Consider the following 21,614-nt stretch of genomic DNA (forward strand, 5'->3'; position numbering starts at 1 on the left):
ATAGGTGACAGGCTAAATCCTGCCTACCAGGTATTTCCAATCATCCCTGGCACGTCTTTCCCAGTTAGGAAGAACCTAGGAGAAGCAGGTACCTCATCCCATATCTGCTCACAGACTAACCCAGAGTTAAATTCCTCCCGCTGAGGAGTCATAAGGACAAAGAGCGGTGGAAGGAAGAGCGGAGAAGTTGTGAATAGCGTATTCTACAACAGCAGGTATTGTCTGGTAAGAGGAGAGCATGCTGTAGCAATAACAACCACCTTCTTCCTCCTCTGCATCATGGGGGTGCTGCTGAGCAAGCCTTTGGTGGCCTACAGAGCAAGGCACTTTTCTTTTACAAGGACTTGTTATTGTCACAATAGTTTGAAAAATAGGTTTCTTTATATGAAAAGGCCACCACATTAGTCTGTCAATAGGTGAAGGACAAGAGGTAATGGGCACAAACTTGGTCACAGGAAGTTCCATCTAAACATGAGGAGGAACTTCTTTACTTTGAGGGTGGCAGAGCACTGGAACAAGCTGCCCAGAGAGGCTGTGGAGTCTCCTTCCCTGGAGATACTCAAAACTCGCCTGGACGCATTCCTGTGCAACCTGCTCTAGGTGAACCTGCTCTGGCAGGGGGTTGGACTAGATGATCTCCAGAGGTCACTTCCAACCCCTGTCACTCTGTAATTCTGTGATTCTGTGAGTCTGTGAACGACAAGGCCCTCTAGCTCTTACATTAATATAAAGCAGTAAGAGGACATGTAGAATAGTGTAAAATATGACCTAGCCTAATCTGGATTGTCTGCAAAAGGATATTGAAAATATGTGACCCCTTTCTGCAAAAAACAACCAAGACTATAATCCATCATCTTTATCAACTCTGTAAATTGCCAGTAGTTTGACTCTGTTGACTCAGGAGGTACCTATGATATACAAAACCATGGAACTATTAATTCTGGTCCTTAAAACGTATTGACCGTGGTATATCAGGCTCACCTATAGCATGTCACTGTTTTATTGTAGTGTGCCATTTTTCTGTCTATACATCCTTGTTTCTTGTTTATAAAAGACTATAAATCCTTCAGGGGTAGACATACAGTTTATGCAGCACCTAATAAAGACACGTCCTGAGCAACACAAGTGTAAGAAGAACTACAGTTATATAATCAGATGACTGTAAGAATGTTTCAAGGATAGTTTTCTAAATGCATACCTACGCTCTTGTTTACTTACCTAAAGGAACAAAGGACTTCGAAGGCATACTTGGTTTAGAAATGCCTATTGCATTAACAGCAAATACACGGACCTCATAAGCAACACCTTCAATCATCTTCTTTGGCTCAAAAGTTGTTTCTTTACACAGTTCAAAATTCAACCTCATCCACCTGGAGCTTTGTTTCTTTTTCCTTTCAATGAAATATCCTATTGGCAAAACAAAATTTTATTGTGGTAAGTGGTGGCATAAAGCTCAATAGTGAGGGGTCTAGTTTTTGACTGGCCAATAACATTTTTCCTTCATACACCTCAATATCTCCTTCTAGCCTCGGAGTGGTTTAGGTGTTGTTAAATTTCATGGCCATGTGCGAGCTTTTTTTTGGACTTCACTTACAACACCACTGTACTTAGTTCAGAGTGAAAAGGGCCTGATTCTGCTGGCCTCTGGGCCCCTCTGACTTTCCTGTTGGTTCAGTGTATTAGAAGATATTCTAATTTACTCATTAAATTGTTTCTGAAATCCGTGCTAATATTCAAACAGGCTAACTGTTCAAAGTTTGGTATTGTAAGAGGTTGCCTTTCAAGTAGGGGGATTGATAATGTGATAACATACAAAATGACAAATCTCAAAGCATTAGAAAAATGGGTACCTGATAAAGTCGAAGATGGGGTAGAACATTTTTGCAACTGGATACTCAGAGTGCAACTCTTCAGGGCCTGAGCTAAACTCTGATCCTATGGCATCCATTATTTGGAGTTTGTTTCTTTTGTCTATATTAGAGTATCACCACAAAAAAAAAGAAAAGTATGTACCTAAGATGGGTGATCCACCATCATTTGCCGGAGGTTCCCAGGTCATAACACACCAGTCTTCACCCACCTCAGTCACGTTTGGTGCCTGAGGAGGATCAGGGACATCTGTTGTAAAGAAAGTAAATATTATTAAAAAAAAAGAAAATATTTCTTCTTTTTGCACAGGTTGAAATAAAAAATGTCAAATAAGAAACAAATCTGAATAGTTTTTGAAGTACAACAGGAGTTCCTAACAAGGAGAGAGAGAGAAAGGAGGTCTTTGTGGATCCTGGCAAGTGGTTAGGAAGGGGTAAGCTGCTCAGCACAGCCAAGACACTTCAGGGGCACTTGAGGGCATGTGGTAAGACAGGGCCCACAGCCACATGGAGAATGAAGAACAGAGAGTGTTAAGGCCAGCCTGATGCAACTGCACAAATTTGGCCCTTGCAACGTGAGGTGGCAGTGGGGTGATAATTAACTCCTGCGTAAATCCCATGCTAAGCTTCCGTGTCCTTCAGTTACATTGGGCCTTAGTGTCCTTGCACCTCAATTCCACATCTGAAAATGGGGAAAACCAGGAGCATCTACAACAGTTGGGTAGATAGGGAGGACAGCGTCTACAGAAGAGACCCTTCAGATAGAGGAAGAAGAATTTGTCTCTTTTTGGGGTGCAGAAAAGTAGGATTCTTCAAGGAGCATTTATTGAAAAGGGCTGTGGTAAAAGACATGGCTCATGTGCACTGTTCCACATGACTTACCAACCACTTTAATGTTGATTAGAGCTGAGTCCTCTCCAGCCTCATTCTTTAACGTTATTCTGAAAGGACCTGAATCTTCCCTCTCAGCTGTATCAATAACCAAACAGCTGCTGTCTGGGTATGTTTCTGCCCGTATTCTTCCACTGTCTGTGATCCACTAGGAATCAAAGTAAGCAGAGGGAAAAGTAATATTTTATGGATTTGAGAATGAAAATGCTCAAAAATCAAAATCCAAATGCAGTACAGGACACTTCAGCAAAAATATTAAAGTGACTGTAAGAAAAAACACACTGAAGCTCAGAATTTCAGTCAGCTAATGTTCACAAAAATGACAAAACAACTGAGGGACAAATAAATAACTTTCAAATACGATAGCTGTTTAGTACTCAGTTCAACCATTGCATCTCAAAGGAAGAGGCATTCAGGATTACTTGTCCTGTAAGCAAGAACATGCTTTTGTAAACACTATCTGTCATTAATTTGATGGAAAGAGAGTAGTGGATTCTCCCAAAAGTCAGATCAAGATGTAATTCGTTCAGTTTAAAGGTCAGAGTGATTGTAATGGTCAGTACTTTGTCCTCACAGATTTCAAATGCTGGCACATATTTTGGAGTAAGAGCTCTCTTAGAGTAATTCTCTACTTGGATAAGCCCACAGTGGTGATACTACAATTAATATTTAAAAAATACTAGTCACAGATTTGACCCAAAAGGTCTGACAAATTCAGTAATAATAACATGTTCCAGCTTCTACATAACCACAATGCAAAGTGTCTTTTTGGTATTACACAGCCAGGGATTGATCTGTGCAAAGTTTTTCATTAAGACACTAGATGCAAGACACCGATTGCCCAGCCTATTGTTTCATTCGAGACTTGACACTCCATCAGAATTTATCATTCATTTTCCAAAAGCAGACCATACCATGACTTCCTGTCAAAATCTGGCAGCCATTCTGGGCAGTATGTACAGAAGAAGTAGCTATTTGGTAGATTTTCACTAGTTTTCTTCTGCATCTCATATGTCCCCCTCCTTTACAATTTATTTATAGCAAAACCATATTTTTTTCCTTCATTAATTTCAGCCTTTCCTCAAAAAGACCCAAAAGATACTAAATAATATTTATCCATTTTACCCTTAATTTTTGAGTGAGGAGAGTGTTTTAGCTAAAATGCATCATCATCTTCTTTTCTGCCATTAAAATCAATGTCTTCACAAGGCTAAGGGTCATTTTTTGAAGTAAAAGGCCCTTGTTAAGCTAAAGAAACATGAATAATGACAATGTACCTTGTCCCCTTTACCCCACGTGACTTTTGGAGTTGGCTCGCCAGTGATGGGGATCTCAAGTCGCAGTTTGCTTCCTGCCACAACTGTCACAGTGTTATCTTCCCCAAGACCATCCAGGTGGAGTTTAGGAGGATCTGAAAAAGGAGAGATTGTCCAAATTTGCCATGTCGTTGCCACTCTGAGAGTTCAGTGACCTGGCACAGGTCTGCAACATGGAGAAATATGCTCTATGTTTTATATTTCCCTGGTATTTTGGTATTTTATTCAACAGATTCTTTGTTTGGAAGAAAATTTGTGAAGAAATTTTTTTTTAAGAAAATAGTTGGCTGATGAAAAATAAAACATAGCACCATAGAAATTTTGGAATAGTAGGACCATGAAAAAAAAAAAATCTGTCTTCCTGAGGCAGAATTATGCATATTTAGGTAACTTCTGAGAGAGATTTCCTCTAAGTGGCTCTTGAGAATTTCCATTGCAGTCTTTCTTCAATACCTGGAGTTATCCACCCTTCAGACATCACTGTTCTTACAGTTTAAAAGTTTTCTTAACCCAAATCCTTTTTCTGAAAATTAAATGGTCACTTTCGTTATACCCCATGTATCTGGAGAACAACTGATGAATAACCTCTTACAACTTTTTTTAATGTATTGGAAGATTATATCTGTGAGCATACCTTCCAGTACCCCTTCCCTCTTCATTCTCCCTAAACCTTTCTAACACAGATATCCCATTTCTTTCAGCTTCAATTGCAAACCATATTTTCTAAAATTTTGGGCATTTATATTGCTCTCCTATTGCTGACTTCCAAGTCAGTGGTTGCAGTTAAAAGCCAGTGAGGTATTGCTGTGGGAAGAGTCAATGCCTTGTTTCATTTTTGTTTGAATGACTGGGATCATTAACAAGCCTTCTGTTTTGCTGAGTTAGTAAAAACTGACCAGAAACATTTCACTCTTTAGATATAATTTGATGTATTTAGGGAATATGTACCTACTTCACCGAACTTTTACCAAACCAAATCACATTTTGAAATGTCAGCAAGGCAATTCTTCAAAGAAGACAACACTGTATATCTGAAGAGAGGATAGCAACAGGTCTTTTACACAAACTCTTAGTAGTGGTTTAGGTTTAGGAATTCAACATCAAGAAGCCTTCCCCTGGAGCTCCCTCAGCCTTGTAAACTATGAGCAGACCCTGAGCACAGACAAAGCGCTCTCTGACTAGCTTGCACTTTGCTAAAGCAGCTGCTCTGTTTTCTGTGGTAGGTGCCTGCTGAGAGGAAACAACTGACTGTAATCAAGGATATTTCACATTGCTTTTAATTTCCAAAGGTTGGAGAAAGAGATGTTATGTATAAGTCATTGTTCCATATACTTACCCACAACATGTACTTTGCATGGAATATTAATATTATAGGCATCTGGTACAAACATGTATTCACCCTCATCGTCAACAGCAGCACTTGCTATAACAAATCTGTGGATTCTGTAAAAAATTGAAAAAGAAGTCAATGTAAAATATTTTTGAAGACTGCTTGAAGCTATAAAGAAAAAGCTGTGAAAAGTTTAGGAGATCTGTGCAAGTGTGTAAAATTACTGACTAAAAATCCTTTGCTGGCTGCTTAGTGGTATTTTAGCTGATTAAATACTTTGTGATTTGTACAAAATATTATTGAGACAACCACCAAATAATGTAACCAATTCTAATATCTTTGTTTGAACACAGAAGTAGAAAAATATAGGAGTGTAATCTCACACAGGGATTCTGTGCTGCTGCCATTAGACTGTAATTTTGTTGTTCAAGAAGAAATCTTCAGGTGATCCCATTGTGAGACTATTCTGACTTTTGTTAGACCATCTTTGTGACAGGATCTAATCTACTATTTGTTTACCAGAATAAAGAAATGGGTAAGCAAAGCATATGCTGCTTTTACTACCTAACTGTGTCTTCCAATATGATGGTATTTTTGCTCTCCTGTCACCTGCTGTGGCTAAGCTTTGTTCAAGGTAGGACTCACCTCTGTGCCCTTCCAGCTTCCCTTTCCCTCACCTCACCCTATGGGCCTACATGGGTTGTGGGAGCTCCTTCTCCTTATGTCAGTCCAAGGGGTCACTGCATAGCTGGCACTTGTCCCTTACTGCGACTTAGCAAACGTTATGGAATCAATGCAAGCGTTTCATAGCCTGTTTAGGACCATCTTTAAAAGTGCAGTTCCCAGCTGTATGAATGGTCTGCTAAGCTGAAGTGAAGAGGATGTAGTTAAAGGTAGGATCTGTTTTGGGGGTTTTTTAAACTGAAAAACTTTCCATGAAAAAGGATGGATTATAAATGCAAAGGGACCTGATATCTCCACACACTTTGCATGGGCAGAGACACATGGTCTGAGTTGACACAAACAGAAGCTATCAGAAGAACAGACATTTAAAAGCTATATATTTTTAATAATGTCTAACAATTATTTTGCCTTACTATTTAATATCCCATACTAACAGCAACAGCATTGTCAGGAAAAGTTAATAGCTTGAACTTAGATGGATCGAGGATTTGATTATTATCCTCCACAGCCAAAAGACACAAGATGAAATGGGGCAAGGAGACATGATAAAATGATAATGATAAAAATGATATGATAATGATAAAAATATATATGATAATGATAAATGATATAATGATAAATTTATATGATAAATATATATATAATGATAAAAATATTGATTGATAATGATAAAATATAATGATAAAATAATGATAAAAATAAATATGTTTGAGGGACAGAGGTTAGGCTTGATTACCAGGTAATTTTCAGTGAAGTAACCTGCATATTGGCACATCTCTACAGTGTTATTCCATCAAAAGTCAAATCAATACACAACAAGTTTACCTTCCTTTGTGATAAAGTTTTACACGGTCACTAGCTTCGACCAGTTGCCCATTTTTGTACCATTTCCCTTCCACGTTCTCAGATATCTCACACTTCAGGTGGATTTCCTGTCCAAGCCTCACAGTCTGGTCTTCTAGTGCAAGTGATATCTTCAGTGGTCTCACTTAGGAAAACAGAAGCAGGTATATTAAAGCTAATATCAAACAATAGCTCATGATTCTCTCACAGGGCTGCTACTAGCCATCACAGTAGCCTTCAAATCAGAAAAATGTCTCCAATAATAAAGTTCTCAAGTCCAAATAGCAGTACATGTAAGCTACATAAGTTAACCTCTTTTCATGTAGTCAGATGCCTTACAAAGGGTGATCCAAAATACCCATGCCCTGACTGGGGAAACTCCATGGATATCGCCAGTAGAAGAACTAAGCCCAGGAGCACAATCTGAATGCTGTTCCCTCTCCGGTGTTTAGGTGCTGGAGGTAGGGTGTTTCTATCCCCCAGAGTCCCATAAGAAACTTTCAAGAAGTGAAAGACCTGTGTCCCCAGACATACGCACTAGAAGGGATAACAACCCACCTTTCCTGTGATCTTACAGTGATCTAATTGCGCTCATAACTCTCCCAGCTGATCTGAGATAATTTGGAGACTTATCAAAGTATTTCATCACAAGTGGGGACTGTCATTCTCAACCTGTTTTCACAGGCTGGTAGCAAAGGCTGACTGGCCAGTAAGCTTAACTTCATACACTACTTGTTCTCACATTTGCTAAACTGCCTTAAGTCACCCTATGAATACCCACAGATATTACTAGCTTTTGTAAAACTTGAGTCTGAGAACTGGTGCCCCAGTTCACTTCCACTTTCTGGAAGATTAGATGCTGTAGACCTGAGTCCAGGCTGAACACACAGTACCATCTGTATGCAGTAAATATCCCTGACTATAATCTGACATAGGAAACAAAGAGTGATGGGAAAGACAGCATTTTATAGAAAGCCAGTTGGAAAAATCCTCAGAAGTTGCATGAAAAGAAAGATGACAGACGCCAATAGCCATGGAGGATAATTTCCAACTTGACAATAGAACAGCATGAATTGGTTGTGCTTAAGATGTCAATTTGTACAAAATAGTCAAAAGCAGTATAAGTATTACAAAACAATGTATGTTTATGCATAATGTATGATAACTTTAGAGGATAGGCACATACATTTTGCTAAAACCCACAGGCGTTTTAAAGAGGTATTGGATAAACAATACTGAGGGAGCTACATAGTCATGTGTTTGTGCCTATGAGTTCAGGTCAAGTGACCCTGATGCCTGTTAACTGTATGCCTAATTATAGAACTGCTTATTTTTTCCAACATACTTTTTTTCTTATTTTGGCTCAAAAGCTTTGGTTTGGCTTTCCTGTGAAAACCTGAAAGGATTAAAGAAAAGCAGATACTTCCCTTGAAAATTTCACTTTGCTGACCTATTATATCTTTGGATGGATAGTGTTGTTTTCCATCTTAACAGAGTGACAGAAAGTTCTCAAGCAGGACTAGTTCTAAAGGAAAGTCACTGTTCTGGAGATTTGCAGCAAAGAAATTGGTATGGAAGATCAGCAAAGAAATTGGTATGGAAGATAAGTCTCCCTTTAAAAAGGGAGACCCAGGAAAAGGCAAGCAAATTATTTCTGTAAACTAGTAAACTGTGACATACAAATTCAATTAGCAAGATGTATTATACTTACAATCAACCGAAAGTTTAGCTTCTGATTGGCCTCCAGTTGTCATTACTGAGTAAGTTGCATTGTCATTTTTTGCAGCTTCCTCTATGATCAAAGTGTGTTTTTTACCCTCAACTTTGATTCGATACCGAGATTTAGGTTCATTGGTAAGTTCTACACCGTTCTTAAACCTAACAGAAAACAAAGAATGATTATTTTTCCAATAGAAGTCCTGTGCAAGTAAGACTCCCATAGACTGAAACTTCCAGAGAAGACTTTTAAGACTTAAGGCACAAGGAAATGTTAAACAAACTCATCCATGAATCTGTAAGGATATTTTTGCTGTTGCTACATTTTTGTATAATGTTTTCTTGAGATTTTCTTAACAATTTTCAATTAAAATATTCTCAGTTATATTCTCAAGGAAAACAGTATCTGTTCAAAGTGTGGCTTACCATTTCACATTTGCATCATCCTCAGACACTTCACAGCTCAGTTCTACTCGTTCACCAACATAGGTACTGGTATCCTCCAGGCCTTTGGTCACCAAAATTGGAGGATCTTTGGAAAGAAAAAAATACAGATTTGCAATCTGAGAGAGAAAACTAAGTGAAAGAGGTTTTCAAAATCATGCTACAGAAGATGATACTAATTTAAAATTCTAATATCATAGAATCATAGAATTATTTAGGTTGGAAAAGACCATTAAGATTATCGAGTCCATCTGTAAACCTAACACTGCCAATTCCACCACTAAACCATGTCCCTAAGTGCCATATCTACATGTCTTTTATTTATCAGTCTCTGTGGAGCTTTTTCTGCCTTAAATCAGAAAAGTGATTGCTCATTAAGATGCTAGTAGGAAATGTGCTAAATAAAAAAAGAACATTTGTTCAGATTAATACCTGCCTTGCATCCCTTTTTATTGACAGTTTGTCCAGGCAGGTCGACATGAGAAGGTGACATTCCCCTCTTGCCTCCCACAGATCCCTCTCATAAAGCTGTATTTTCATTAGGTCCTATAGCCTGTTATGCACAATAAGATGACCTGATGACATAAGACGGTGCCTTTATTGGTTTAACCCATTCCTGCTGTCAAAACTCAAGTTTATTTAATAGCAAGATATTGTACAACAGTTATCCTATGATATTTACAGGGGCAATAGGCTCCATTATTTTAAATAGCTTTCTGAAATATTTGATAATTTTTTTCTCTCACTGTAAGTTTTGTTTTCTGTTTATTTTGTTGTGCATGTGTGAGTGATGCCATGAATATTATCAGTAAGACTATCAGCACTGTGGAAGCAAAAAGGGTGAAGAAATGGCCACCCATTCATAGCTTTTGATAGAGTCTTCCCTTAAATCTGTGCAGATGGAATGAAAACTAACTGCTAGAAAGCCTGATCTGAGGGTACTTGAAGAAGATCAGTTGGTCCAAAAGTATCAGTGTCATCAGATACCTGAGTGTGGTGTTAGGGAAAGCCAACACTATGACAAATAAGTCTCCAAAATGGCTTTATAACTATGAAGGGGACCACAGCCCCACTAGATCCCAATGCACAGTATGAAATCCACCATATCCCCATTTCAGGGTTTTCACTAAATTGCTGAATACAGGATGAGGAAAGAAATAGTCAGGGCACACCAAAATACAGAGTGATCCTAAGCGCTGCCAGTACAAGTACAAAAATATACTGAACCAGATCCTCCCTGTTAGTTTCTGTTGTAGTCGAAGCCACGCCAATTTACAGCAGGTGAAATAGGAGCAAGCTGACGAAGTTACCTCTCACAAACAGTTCTGTGGAGCATTTCTCATCACCAGCTGTTACGTAATAGCGAGCGTCATCTGCCATCGTACAATTGTTGATGAATAAAATTCGCTGGTTACCTTTGTGCTCAAAAATGTATCTGTTTGAACAGGAATACAGCAAAGATTCATTAGCAAAACTGCTGGACCCCTTTTGTTTTACGTAGAAAATGCTTTAGGGATTATTACAGGTGAAAATCCTGGTTTTTTACATAGAACTGGAAAAGTTGTCCTGGGAAGTGATTTCTGAGATCCAACAGAACTGTCATAGACTTTTTAGCAAAAAGAGCTATGATGTAGGATGACAACGAGCATCTTCTGGCTTGTTCCAAAATCCCAGGCTTGGGTGATATGAAAAAATAAAAAAAATGAGCAGGCTCTGAAGGACAGCAAATAAAATGGAGTCTGAAACTCTAGATGAGTAAAGATGAAAATAACCAGTAACAGGACACCATCCTCATTCCCACACTCTTAACATTTTTGTGAAGTAAAATAATAGCCTAGGTTAAGAAGTTAATATTATTGGTAGGCCAGATGGCACAAGAGATCAGTAATGGGATATGGGGTTTTGGTAATGGGATATGGAGCCTTTCACCTTTATGTCACCCGTTTAGATCTGCTCCAGGTTTGTAATGACCAATGCTCATTAGCATCTGACAGCTGCTTCAGCAGCCTGGAAGAAATGCACTGGAGCATTCAATCCAGGTCCTTCTATTGGAGAGGTATCCATATAGCTGCCTGTGAAACAGTTCTGAACTGCTCACGGCAGATATAGGGGCTAAAGAAAAGGTACCCTCTTTACTATGCATTTTTTGTCAGCTTTAACTATTAATCAAAATCCTTCACTGACTTTTGCAGCAACAAAGTGAAGGAAACCTGCCCCTTCTCTGTAAGAGGGCTTTTGCTAATTACTATTTTTTCACAGGGCCAGAGGAGAAAGTTGCTAGGATTTTGTGCTGCTGAGCAACATTTGAGGAACATTACATTGTTGTGCATTACTGGTTGCACATCGTCATTCCTAGCTGTGTCTGACTGTGGAATGGGATTTTCCGCACCAGGCTGTAAGAGTTGGTTGTGCCCACACTAGGGACTGGGCTCAACTTCAGGCCATTGCTCTACCTGCACTCAAGTGCCTGCACCTGAAAAGCTACTTCTTCTAGATAAAGCCAGAGAGTAAATCAATATGCAGGTCATACCGATGACAGAGAAGCTTGGGTACACTAGACCTGTTGTTGCACATGACTGAAATCACTTTGAGCTAATGCAGGTTGCTGACTTCAGTGTGAGTGTTAACTGGATAGTGGAAGGTGAGACAAACCTCACTCCCCTTTCCTCAGGTGGTTGATGAGCCAGGTGGGGAAGTTAGATCTGCTCCAGGTTTGTAATGACCAAAGCTCTTTAGCACCTGACAGCTGCTTCAGCAGCCTGGAAGAAATGCACTGGAGCATTTCATGGATGTTAAACATATCTCCTCTTAGCAACCAACTACTACAGAAAGATTCTGACCTCCTTCAGACATAGTACTGAGGACAAGAGATTTATTTAGTCACAGTGCTTCCCAATTTTTTACAAACTACCAAGTAGGAAATGGCTCCATGTTTTGTTGAGGATCTTTAATTCTTTTCTTTTGAGGCAAAGAAGCCAATCTGCATTAACGTTAGCATACAGTGGACTTTTCTGGGTCATGAGCAATATAGCATCATTTGTATACTTTTCACATATAATGAAATTTAGAAATAAAATTGGTGCAACCTGAGCAAAGAGATAGAACTATGCAACACACTTGTCAAGGAAATACACATGTACCCATTTTATTGCTTACATAAAATAAGAGCACTTACTTTGCACTTGGTCGTATTTCTTGGCCATTTTTATACCACTTGAGTTCCACTGTTGGATCTGCTAGCTCCACCATGAACCTTACTTTACCTCCTTTGTCCACCTGATATGCAGGATCAAGACCTTTGGCAAAAGCTGTTGTGGAAGCCAAGTGTTATTATAAGAGAAGATCAGAAAACAAATAAGAATATGAATGCTGAAATGACGTTGCATAAATCTCATCAAAGATGTCAGAATACACGCACACAATGTTATGCATCACTCGATATTTTTAGGCTAGTCCACATGAATCAGTTTATTTTCTAGAAACATTAGAATAAGTGCAAAGCTATCTGATTATCCTGACCAAGTTCAAGCTAGTGTCTCTTCATGACTTTGCAGTGTGACTGTATTCTGAATAGAATTGGGTAGATGTAGCTTTGACAGCTTGCTGAGAAGTGCTATGTCAGAATAAAATGGTATACCGCTGGTGCCGCGGAATCATTTACAATGAATCTGTTACAAAGACCTTCCCTATTAGTACTGCCACTCAAGTTAAGAGGGAATTTTAAGCTAAAATTCCACTTGACCTTCCCACTATCAGAATAAACACATTGTTTTGTCTAAAAGCCAAATTAGCTTTCCTGATTCTTTCTGTAGGTTGCAAGGTGTTTCCACTCGTGATAAATGTTACAGCTGCGAAACATTTGCAAAAATATTTGAAACTAGACAAAAGTTGTCAGTCTGTGAGTCCTAACAGGGCTTTTCAGAAAGGTTCTCTGAAATGTGCAAATGTAGGCCAAGTTGTTCTGGGCAAGGTAAGGCCAGGTGCAACTCAAACATTTCAAAACGCTTTAACAACAACATTTAGATATTGCCAGCCACAAACGTTAGACCCAGGGGAACAGATATCTGTGGCTCAAAAATAGATAAGTAAATGGTGCCTCAAACAAATTGCCCACAGCTAAGGTTTATATCATGCATGTGTCTGATTGCAGGAGGCTGAATATAGTGACACAACAGGAGTAGAGTTACTAAATCTGAAAAGGATTTTCCATGTATCTTGTTGCAGTGTAAAAATTCCCAATTTATAGTAAAGGTGGTGTAAGGGAAAGAACACCCTACTGTCATCCTGTCATTACTATAGACATTTGCCCCAACATCTAGAGCCCCTTCTGTAGGGAAACCCCTGTCCACTGAAAAATCCTGATATGGCTGGCAGCTCCATCCTACTCAGCAGGGAGCTGGGGAGAGGGACCAGACAGACGGGTCCCAGGTACTGAGAGATGCCCCTTTCCCAATAAAACATTCGGGCACTTCCATGTGATGCACCTGGGTAGGGAGCAGCTCTTCCTGCCAGTCACGCAATTCCTGCCCCAGCTTCCAGGCCTACTCCAGACTCCTGGGGGAAGGTGAGGAGTTTCCCTGGGCTTCAACGCCTGAGAGAGCTCCACTGGATACAGAAACTCCCCCAGTGCCTCAGCCAAATCCCATTGACTCCATTTCTCCCTCCCTCAACTGTGGCCAGAATCAGATATGCCAGCAAATGAAAAATATAAATAGAAATTAATGTGTCGTTAACATAACATGATGTGAAGTATGGATGAGGAGAGAGGGGATATCAGGCAGCTGGATTACAGCTGGGTTTGTGGAGGATTTCACCTACACAAAAGGGACTCTCCAGGAAACCAGTGGAACAGCAGATGTATATATTGCCTCCAGTTCTGAAATGCTCTCTAGGAACAAGCAAATGCCACAATAGCATAACAGATAGTGTGTTCTATTTATATGTGTGTGTGTGTGTATACGTATTATGCAACATATACATATATTTTATATACACGCATACATATGAACACATATCTATATTTATATATGTATTACACCACTCATACTATTCAGTAGGGTAGCTGGGGAAAGACAGGCCTGACTGTCCTCACCCAATGCAGGGTGGAGGGTTTTTAGTACAGCTGGGATTTCAGAGGAATGTCAGATGAAGTGCAAAATGAAATTTTGAAGTGCAAACAATGTGTTTGGAGTGACTGTATTTTAGAGCAGAAGATACTAATGATAACACAAGGTCTAATTTCCATACTGTTTGATCAGGTAACACCTTTCCACACAACTGGGGGACTTTATTCCAGTTGGAACTACTGTTTGGCCAAGAGGGAGGGACGCTTTTGGTAAGCACTGAATGGGATAGGGTGTTTACACTAACCACAGTGGACTAAAGCTGCCTTCTGATTAACTCCTTGCAGTAATAAGGCTTGAGTTGTGGTGTGCAAGTCCCCTTACATGGAAATGCAGCAAGTTTGGGTTTTTAAGGTGAACGCTCATGTTTGACTACTAAACATAAGAATAATCTGCCTTATCCATACCTGCACTCTTCTTCACTTCCCTGCGCATGCGCTTCAGACGCTTTAACATGCCTCTCAGGTCAGTGATACCATACTGAAAAGCGATCTTCTCATATTCACTGGGATTCGCGTTCTTCAGGAGCTCCCACACATCTACCTCAGGTTCTTCCTCTTGCTGTTTAACCTCCCTAACAGTAGCAAAATAAAATTATGGGAGGAGAGTTAGTGAGGCTTTATCACACCGTAAAAAAAGGTGAAGCTGAATCTATGGTGAGGTTAGAAATGTATTGATCAAAATTTGAAGGCCACCATAATATTTTTTTATTTCACTCTGTACGGGTGGAATCGCTTAGAATGACATTCACACCTTACTTTACACTTCTTCAAGGCAGAATTTGGATATAAGTAAGTTTTAATTTGGCCTTTTCTGATGTAATCAGTTATGAGAGTTTTTATATTGCTTCATGATTTAAAAAAAAAACAATGCCATTTGAAAATGTAGTACTATAACAGCATATGGGCTAATCCCACTTAAATCAGTTTTATCTGCTGGAACTTGTGTGGAATCAGTTACAATTTATGATGGCACCTCTGAGATCTGAGTCTAATCCACACATTTCATAATTGTATAAAAATGCTTTCAAACCCTGAGTCCCTGTAACTGCTACTAGGGGTGACCAATGAAAGGACATTGAAATCCATGGGAATCTGGGTCTGTTTATAGTTGCACCAGTGCTTCTCAGAGTTACTTAAAGTTGGCATATGGATAGGAACTGGAGATTTCCACACCAGCTTGGACTTGCAAGATGGATCTGTTGGCTTCCATGTTTATCTCAGTCTTAAGAGCAGGAAGTGTTTTCAGAGGCCTGTGTGAAGAGCATCACCTTTACATAGAAGTTTCAATACCATATTTACTATCTACAACTCCAGGCTAAGACAACCAATAAAAAGAAGTACAATTACTTTCACAATGCGAACCATTAAATGAGAGAAAAATGGAAGTATCCTAAACAAAATGATCATTTTTGAGATTGACAGCTTAGCTCAAAAAAGTGAACTCCTAGAACAATCCAGGAATTGGAGCAGAAATCTAGACATTTTTTCTTTATAAATTCATTAGGATCAGACCAGGATCATTCTGATCTGATCTAGTTGGTCTAATGAAATTAGTACTTTTGAGAACTTTTGAGAGTGAGAAAATAAATATTTGAGCAATAAAGAAAGACTGAGGTTTGGAGTGGAAGTGAGACACTGGTAGAGCTGAGCTCTGTCGAGTCTGACAGAGAATTTTCTTTAACATATACAGAAATAGCACAGGGGGTCCCTGAGAATCTCTGCATGGTTGGATGAGGAACTATGGAAACCATTTTGCTGTTTAATCCATGAGGTTTATTAATTTTCGTAATATGCCAGTGTTTTTTTAAAAAGGAAAAAAGCTTCCCTGAGGAGTCTTTGAAATACTTACACTGTTATCTTAGAACTATTGTTAGACTATCTCAGGTAAGTAATTTTATATTTTGTTCCTTTTACTTTTATCTATGCTCATGCTTTCGGGAGGGTGACTATGTACAGTGAACACTGGTGTTTCAGTGAGATTCCTTCTGCATGGCAGCAAGTCAAGATCAGCTTGCAAACATATGTAAAAGCTGACACAGCCTATGGGGTGGCATTCTTTTCTCCCCGGGCTGGCCGCTTGCCATGCAATGCCTGTCCATGCTAAGGAGAGGTACACTCCATGGGAATCGAGATAATGTACCCCTTTAAATCAGTCAGTAGTTGAGAATGAGGATCAGTTGGAGTATCCTGATTTTCAACCAGCTTGAAATAATTAATTCCAGACTCTTTTTCCTCTTGTGTAACTGGAGAACAAATTATGACACTTTTAGAGCAAACCAACTTTGTTCTGAAACCACAATAGTTTCTGCTGTGGGTAATGGGCAAATAGTGCTTGGTTTTTCCTAAACAGATTGACCTCTCTACAAAATTGCTTTCAGATCTTTTCCCCCAAAAATGTGCATTTTGTTGAAAGATGTACTTTTAAAAAAAAAAGGACCTAAATGTTTGAGTGGTTTTGAGATCTTGTGCCTTTTGGAATTTCGTGCTGTTACTGATCCATTGCATTGATGAAGCATAACCAGTCACAGAGTGGCTTAGTGAGATAAGGACTGGTTTGTCTTCCAGCACGAAATTAGAAAATAGGCAGTATATAGATTCTATGCATTTAGGTTTTTTTAAAAAACATGTTTCAAGTATTATGCACCACAGGTGAAAAGTTCTTTCCTTGGTAATATAACCATACAAAAGAGAAGGAATACACCTGCAACATTGCGTCTTGAAAAAATTGAAATGAAAACATGTATTTGTCTTCATAAAAATTGATATTAATATCCACATTGGGGCTTAATTAGTAGTCTTATTCCATTAACCTTAGAAGTATGAGGTTGCATTTCAGTGCCTGAAGCTAGGAGGTGATGAACTAATTTGACCAATATCAAATAATGGTGTTTAAAAAATAAAAGTTTGTTTTGCCCATTAACCACATGATAGGTATACTATTCTTATATGGCTATACAGTATTCATCTTACAAAAAAATGTGAGTTACTTGTTAGTGAAGTGATAATGAGTTTTAAATCACATTTCTCTTTCCACAAAAACACCAAGACCTCTTACATGCAACTCTCATGTTGCTAATAAAACACCCCACAGGCAGTCGTGAGAACTGTCATGGTAAGTTGTATTAGTATGATAAAAAGACAAACTGAAGATCCTAATTAGGGATGAGAAGATTAAAAAACCAAAGACCTGGTGGATTTGAATTGGTTCAGATAGTTCTTTCACTGCCTACTTTTATGTTCAGCCTTTCCTGTTTGCTTTAGTTGTTTAAATACTATCCTCACCATCATAGCCCATGAGCCCATTGTGAATTTTTTATGTAATTAATACTGCATATTGGGTTTTCCTCTTTCAGAGTAAGTAGTAAATGAGGCAAAGGATATAGTTCCTTTTCCACTTCGCTATGGTCAGTTGCCATTGATTTCCATGTCATATAAAATTTCTGTGATAAATTTAAAGAAATGATGAATTAACTCTCTTGTCTTAACCTGTTGAAAGACTAAACTTGATTTAAGGTCTGAAACAGCTAGAGACATAACTATCATAACACCAGATTTTCAAGGCAAACCAGAGAAACACATGCCCAAGTTTTGCTCCATCACAGCATTTAAGTTGAATAAAACACCATTGAACATTAGTGTGCACATATTGAAACAGAAAGCTACAAAGAATTTATACCAATGTCTATGGTTTGAAAGCATGATATATGATTTTTCATATCAGGGTGCTTATAAAATCAAATTAAGATGTAGCCAAAGAGGTAAATTTAACCATTGCAGATTTTTACTCTTGCACCAGACTCAATTTTCTGAACTGCTCATCCCTGTGTAGGAAATTCTCCCCCGCTACCTTCCATGCAAACACAAAAGAAATAGCAAGTAAACTAAATGTTATTTGCCTCTTTAGGTTGTGGCTCACTTTTTTCCCAGTGCACTCAAATCTGAGGTTTCTTTTCTGCACACTTAAAAGTACAATTAACTGAACATTTGCATATTATACTATGAGAAAGATAGTTAGAAACATCGAAAAAAATGAAAGGTCAGAAAATTCTGAAGAAGTTATTAATGCTACACCTGACTCTTTCTGTGTGCGAACCTAATGGTTTGCAATCCACACCTGCTCACTGCATCACTTGGTTCTCACCTACGTTTCAGGAGACCACTAAAGTCAAGTTCTCCTGCATCGTCTTGTCCATCACCGCTGTTATTAATAGAAAAAAATCAAATCTTTGTTTAATACAGGAAGACTTAGACAACACACATTGCAAACGCTCTACATGTCTCATATACTCAACACTGTCCAGACACACAAATAATGGTATAAAATCAACACAAACTTGTATTCTTTTTCACAAGAACTATCTTTTCTTAGGCACTTGTGGAAAATAACACAAAGTTTGTATTGCTTGTTATTATACTTTGATGACAAATTTTTGTAACTACATACATAAATTTGCCGAGATTTGTGTTAGATTTCAGTAACACAAATAAATGTGAGATAGTCAACACGAGCTTTGTTTTTCATTTCCATAGTGTATGTGTATAAAAACAAAAGGCTTGTGCTGATCTTTTGCTATGAACGTAAAACAAAGATTTGCATTGCTGGGTGGTGCTTTTAACAATGCATAGCTGTGTCAAATACTGATTGCAAAGCATTACACTTAAGATTTAACCTTTCTCTAAATGAAGGGAGAAATCAGTTAAAAGAAGAAGAAACAGTACTTTGCACATTTTTACAGATAGAATCACAGTCCTGTGAAGGTGCATTTCTTTCTGTAATGTGACCTTAAACAGTAATACCGTATTATAAAGCACATATAGACAAAAGAAATGCCCTTAATATTTGTAAAAAGTAAGGGCAAAATCCTGCAAATGTTAAGTCAAATGATGCCAATATTTCATCCCAGATTTTTCATGCAATCTATTACTTACAAAATCAGAAAATATTCAGATATCCTCATCGGCTTGGGCAGAATAGTTATTGCAGTTTTTTTAAGAATGTGCTCAAGAAAGGGGTGCACCTTGAATGTAGTATCTATCTTTTGCATTTGCTCTTTAAATCAAATCCCTCTAAATAAAAGCAGCTACTTCTGAATTACAGCTTTTCTTGTATGTGTAAATTAACAAACTGCATTCGTTTTCTGTTTGTAAAACATTTTCATTCCGCATACTTCTGTCCTTCTAAGACAATTTTCTCCATAAATGTAAAGATGACATCTATACTGGTTTGAATTACTATTTTATCACAATCAATACTGGTTTGAATTGGTATTTATATCACAAAAGCTAACTAACAAAGGAAAATACTTCAGACACAATGCTTTATGTTATGGCCTCTGCAATATATGATTTGTAGTTTTTCTGTAACGATGGCCTTATGACACACTTTTTACTACAAGATAACAGAAAGCCAGATCCTCTCTTCTTGAAATCAGTGTGAATTTTCTCTCTACTTTTAATCAGTACAGGATTGGGACCAGGAACTTTCATATTGTAGCTGACAATTTTCAGGAAACGTGGTAGAATATTTTAGTGACTTAAAATATGATTTTAAAAACTTCTAAAGAAACAGATATTTAATGACCTTAAATATTTTATCCTCCCTTAAAGCAATCACACTGTAATTTCACAGTAGAGTATTTAATATCATATGTACTGTCTATGTGTTGGAACTATTTCATTCTACCCACTACCAACTACTCTAAACACCACTTCTTCAATCTTTATTTACAAAAACATTTTTTTAAAATACTTGATACAATTGTTTGCCATGATTGTTGCAAGTTCTGTGCATGCTAACAGTATCCATTACTGAGGAGCTTCATAGGATCACCGTTCAAAGTTACCTTCTTTTGAAAGCAGATCTGATATCAATGGATGGAGCAGCTTGGGAAGATTCTATGAAAAAACAGTAATACAGGAATTAAAAACATAATCTGAAATTACTGTAATTTATGTCATCAATGTAATGTGGCATATGAAATTTGTTCAGTTTCCTGCTAAGTGACCACAGTTTGTGCTGCTCCTTTGGCATTAAGTTCTGATAAATGCAAAGCTGCTCAGTGCTAAGCTAAGTTTACTTAATGCATTTCTCTGAACTACTTTCTGCAGTTCTGCGCAGGACATCTGTCTCTGTGATGTTTCTCTCTGATCCCCCTCCTGCCTATACACACGCTCTGGCCTTTTTGTCTTCCCATTCCCTATGCTTTCTCTCCTGCTTGCATCTTGCACTTTCTCAGTACGCTCAGCATCAGAGGAAAGAGACAGTCTTCTCTACAGCTACAGACTCATGTTGATTCTTGGTGCAAGGATGAATCCCCTCTATGCGAATTACCCATTTGTGCCAGCCTGAATCAGATTAAATGGTTCTGATCCACAGCCAGTGAATAGATGCAGCCAGGCTGGCCCCTGCCTCACTGGCCTCTGAATACACACACCTACCTATGCCCCTTGGGCTGTCAGTCAGCTGTCAGATGTCCCCTTAACTGTGACTGGCTTCTCCTGACTGGTGAACAAACAGTCTGGTCTAGGCACATGCTTTATGAGGGTGAACAACTATTTTGTCCACTGGCTGCTGGCCCTGGCATTTTGGAAGACATCCATCTCTCAGTCTGATCATGCAGGTATGCACGCGCTGTTGTGCTGGCAGAAGTGCTTTCGAAGGAAAAGATAAGCCTGGGGGTTAACGTTTGCCAGAGTAAGGCCTTTTATAACACAGAAGTAGACAAAGGGATGACTCTCCAGGGCTCTCCACATTGTGCTATTCTTTATTTTGATGAAGAGTGGAAGAAATATCTTTCTGGAATCTGATCATACCATGCCTATACAGGGTGCAAAGCACTGGCGAGCCATGACCACTCCATGTCCCTCTGCTCAGATGCTGTCAGGTGAAGCCTCGCTGTCTGAATAGCCCTAAGACTAGCTCTCGGTCTTGTGTGCCAGAGCCTGATTTGAATTCAATACTAATTTTATCTTCCAGCTTTTCTAATTTTTGGATAAATGTCTCACATGCTATCTATCCCAATGTTCATTTAAACAATAAACAACAGACTCTTAAGAAAATTCTCTGAGCTCTATCCTAAAAATAATTCACTTTAAGCATTACTTCATTTAAAGGTTCTGAAAAAAATTAGGTGGCTTAGGTGGTTAAAATAAAGGAACCTTTATGAAGTGTTACAGACACAAGTGGAGTCTTACCAGTGACTTCAAGGTCAAAAGAGCAACTGTCAAACTTGTCCTTATAAGATACTTCACAGCGATAGTTCCCTGCGTAGTTTTCCTTAGCTTGAATGATATGCATCTCAAATGTGTGAATCTAAAAATCAAACATAGTTGTTCATTAGTGTGAGGGATACAATTGCACAAAGCAGAAGTTAAAAGATTAGTCTTTCAGACCTAAA

The 21,614-nt window shown here is 38.5% G+C and overlaps 1 protein-coding gene across 1 annotated transcript in view; it reads right to left on the reverse strand.

Annotated features, from left to right (window-relative positions):
* The window catches only part of MYBPC1 (myosin binding protein C1), a 47,950-nt gene that overhangs the window by 20,438 nt on the left and 5,898 nt on the right, over window positions 1-21,614 (reverse strand). Inside the window, exons 6-19 of the mRNA XM_059817193.1 lie at window positions 21,412-21,529; window positions 20,061-20,112; window positions 18,359-18,415; window positions 14,623-14,789; window positions 12,268-12,400; window positions 10,403-10,527; window positions 9,075-9,180; window positions 8,644-8,810; window positions 6,915-7,077; window positions 5,412-5,518; window positions 4,037-4,170; window positions 2,751-2,907; window positions 2,014-2,118; window positions 1,219-1,407 (exon numbers count right to left, since the gene is read on the reverse strand). Of these exons, the coding sequence (XP_059673176.1) occupies window positions 1,219-1,407; window positions 2,014-2,118; window positions 2,751-2,907; window positions 4,037-4,170; window positions 5,412-5,518; window positions 6,915-7,077; window positions 8,644-8,810; window positions 9,075-9,180; window positions 10,403-10,527; window positions 12,268-12,400; window positions 14,623-14,789; window positions 18,359-18,415; window positions 20,061-20,112; window positions 21,412-21,529 (1,780 nt within the window). The remainder of the gene's footprint in view (window positions 1-1,218; window positions 1,408-2,013; window positions 2,119-2,750; window positions 2,908-4,036; window positions 4,171-5,411; window positions 5,519-6,914; window positions 7,078-8,643; window positions 8,811-9,074; window positions 9,181-10,402; window positions 10,528-12,267; window positions 12,401-14,622; window positions 14,790-18,358; window positions 18,416-20,060; window positions 20,113-21,411; window positions 21,530-21,614) is intronic.

This window comes from Gavia stellata, chromosome 4 (assembly GCF_030936135.1).
Source record: "Gavia stellata isolate bGavSte3 chromosome 4, bGavSte3.hap2, whole genome shotgun sequence".
Taxonomy (NCBI): domain Eukaryota; kingdom Metazoa; phylum Chordata; class Aves; order Gaviiformes; family Gaviidae; genus Gavia; species Gavia stellata.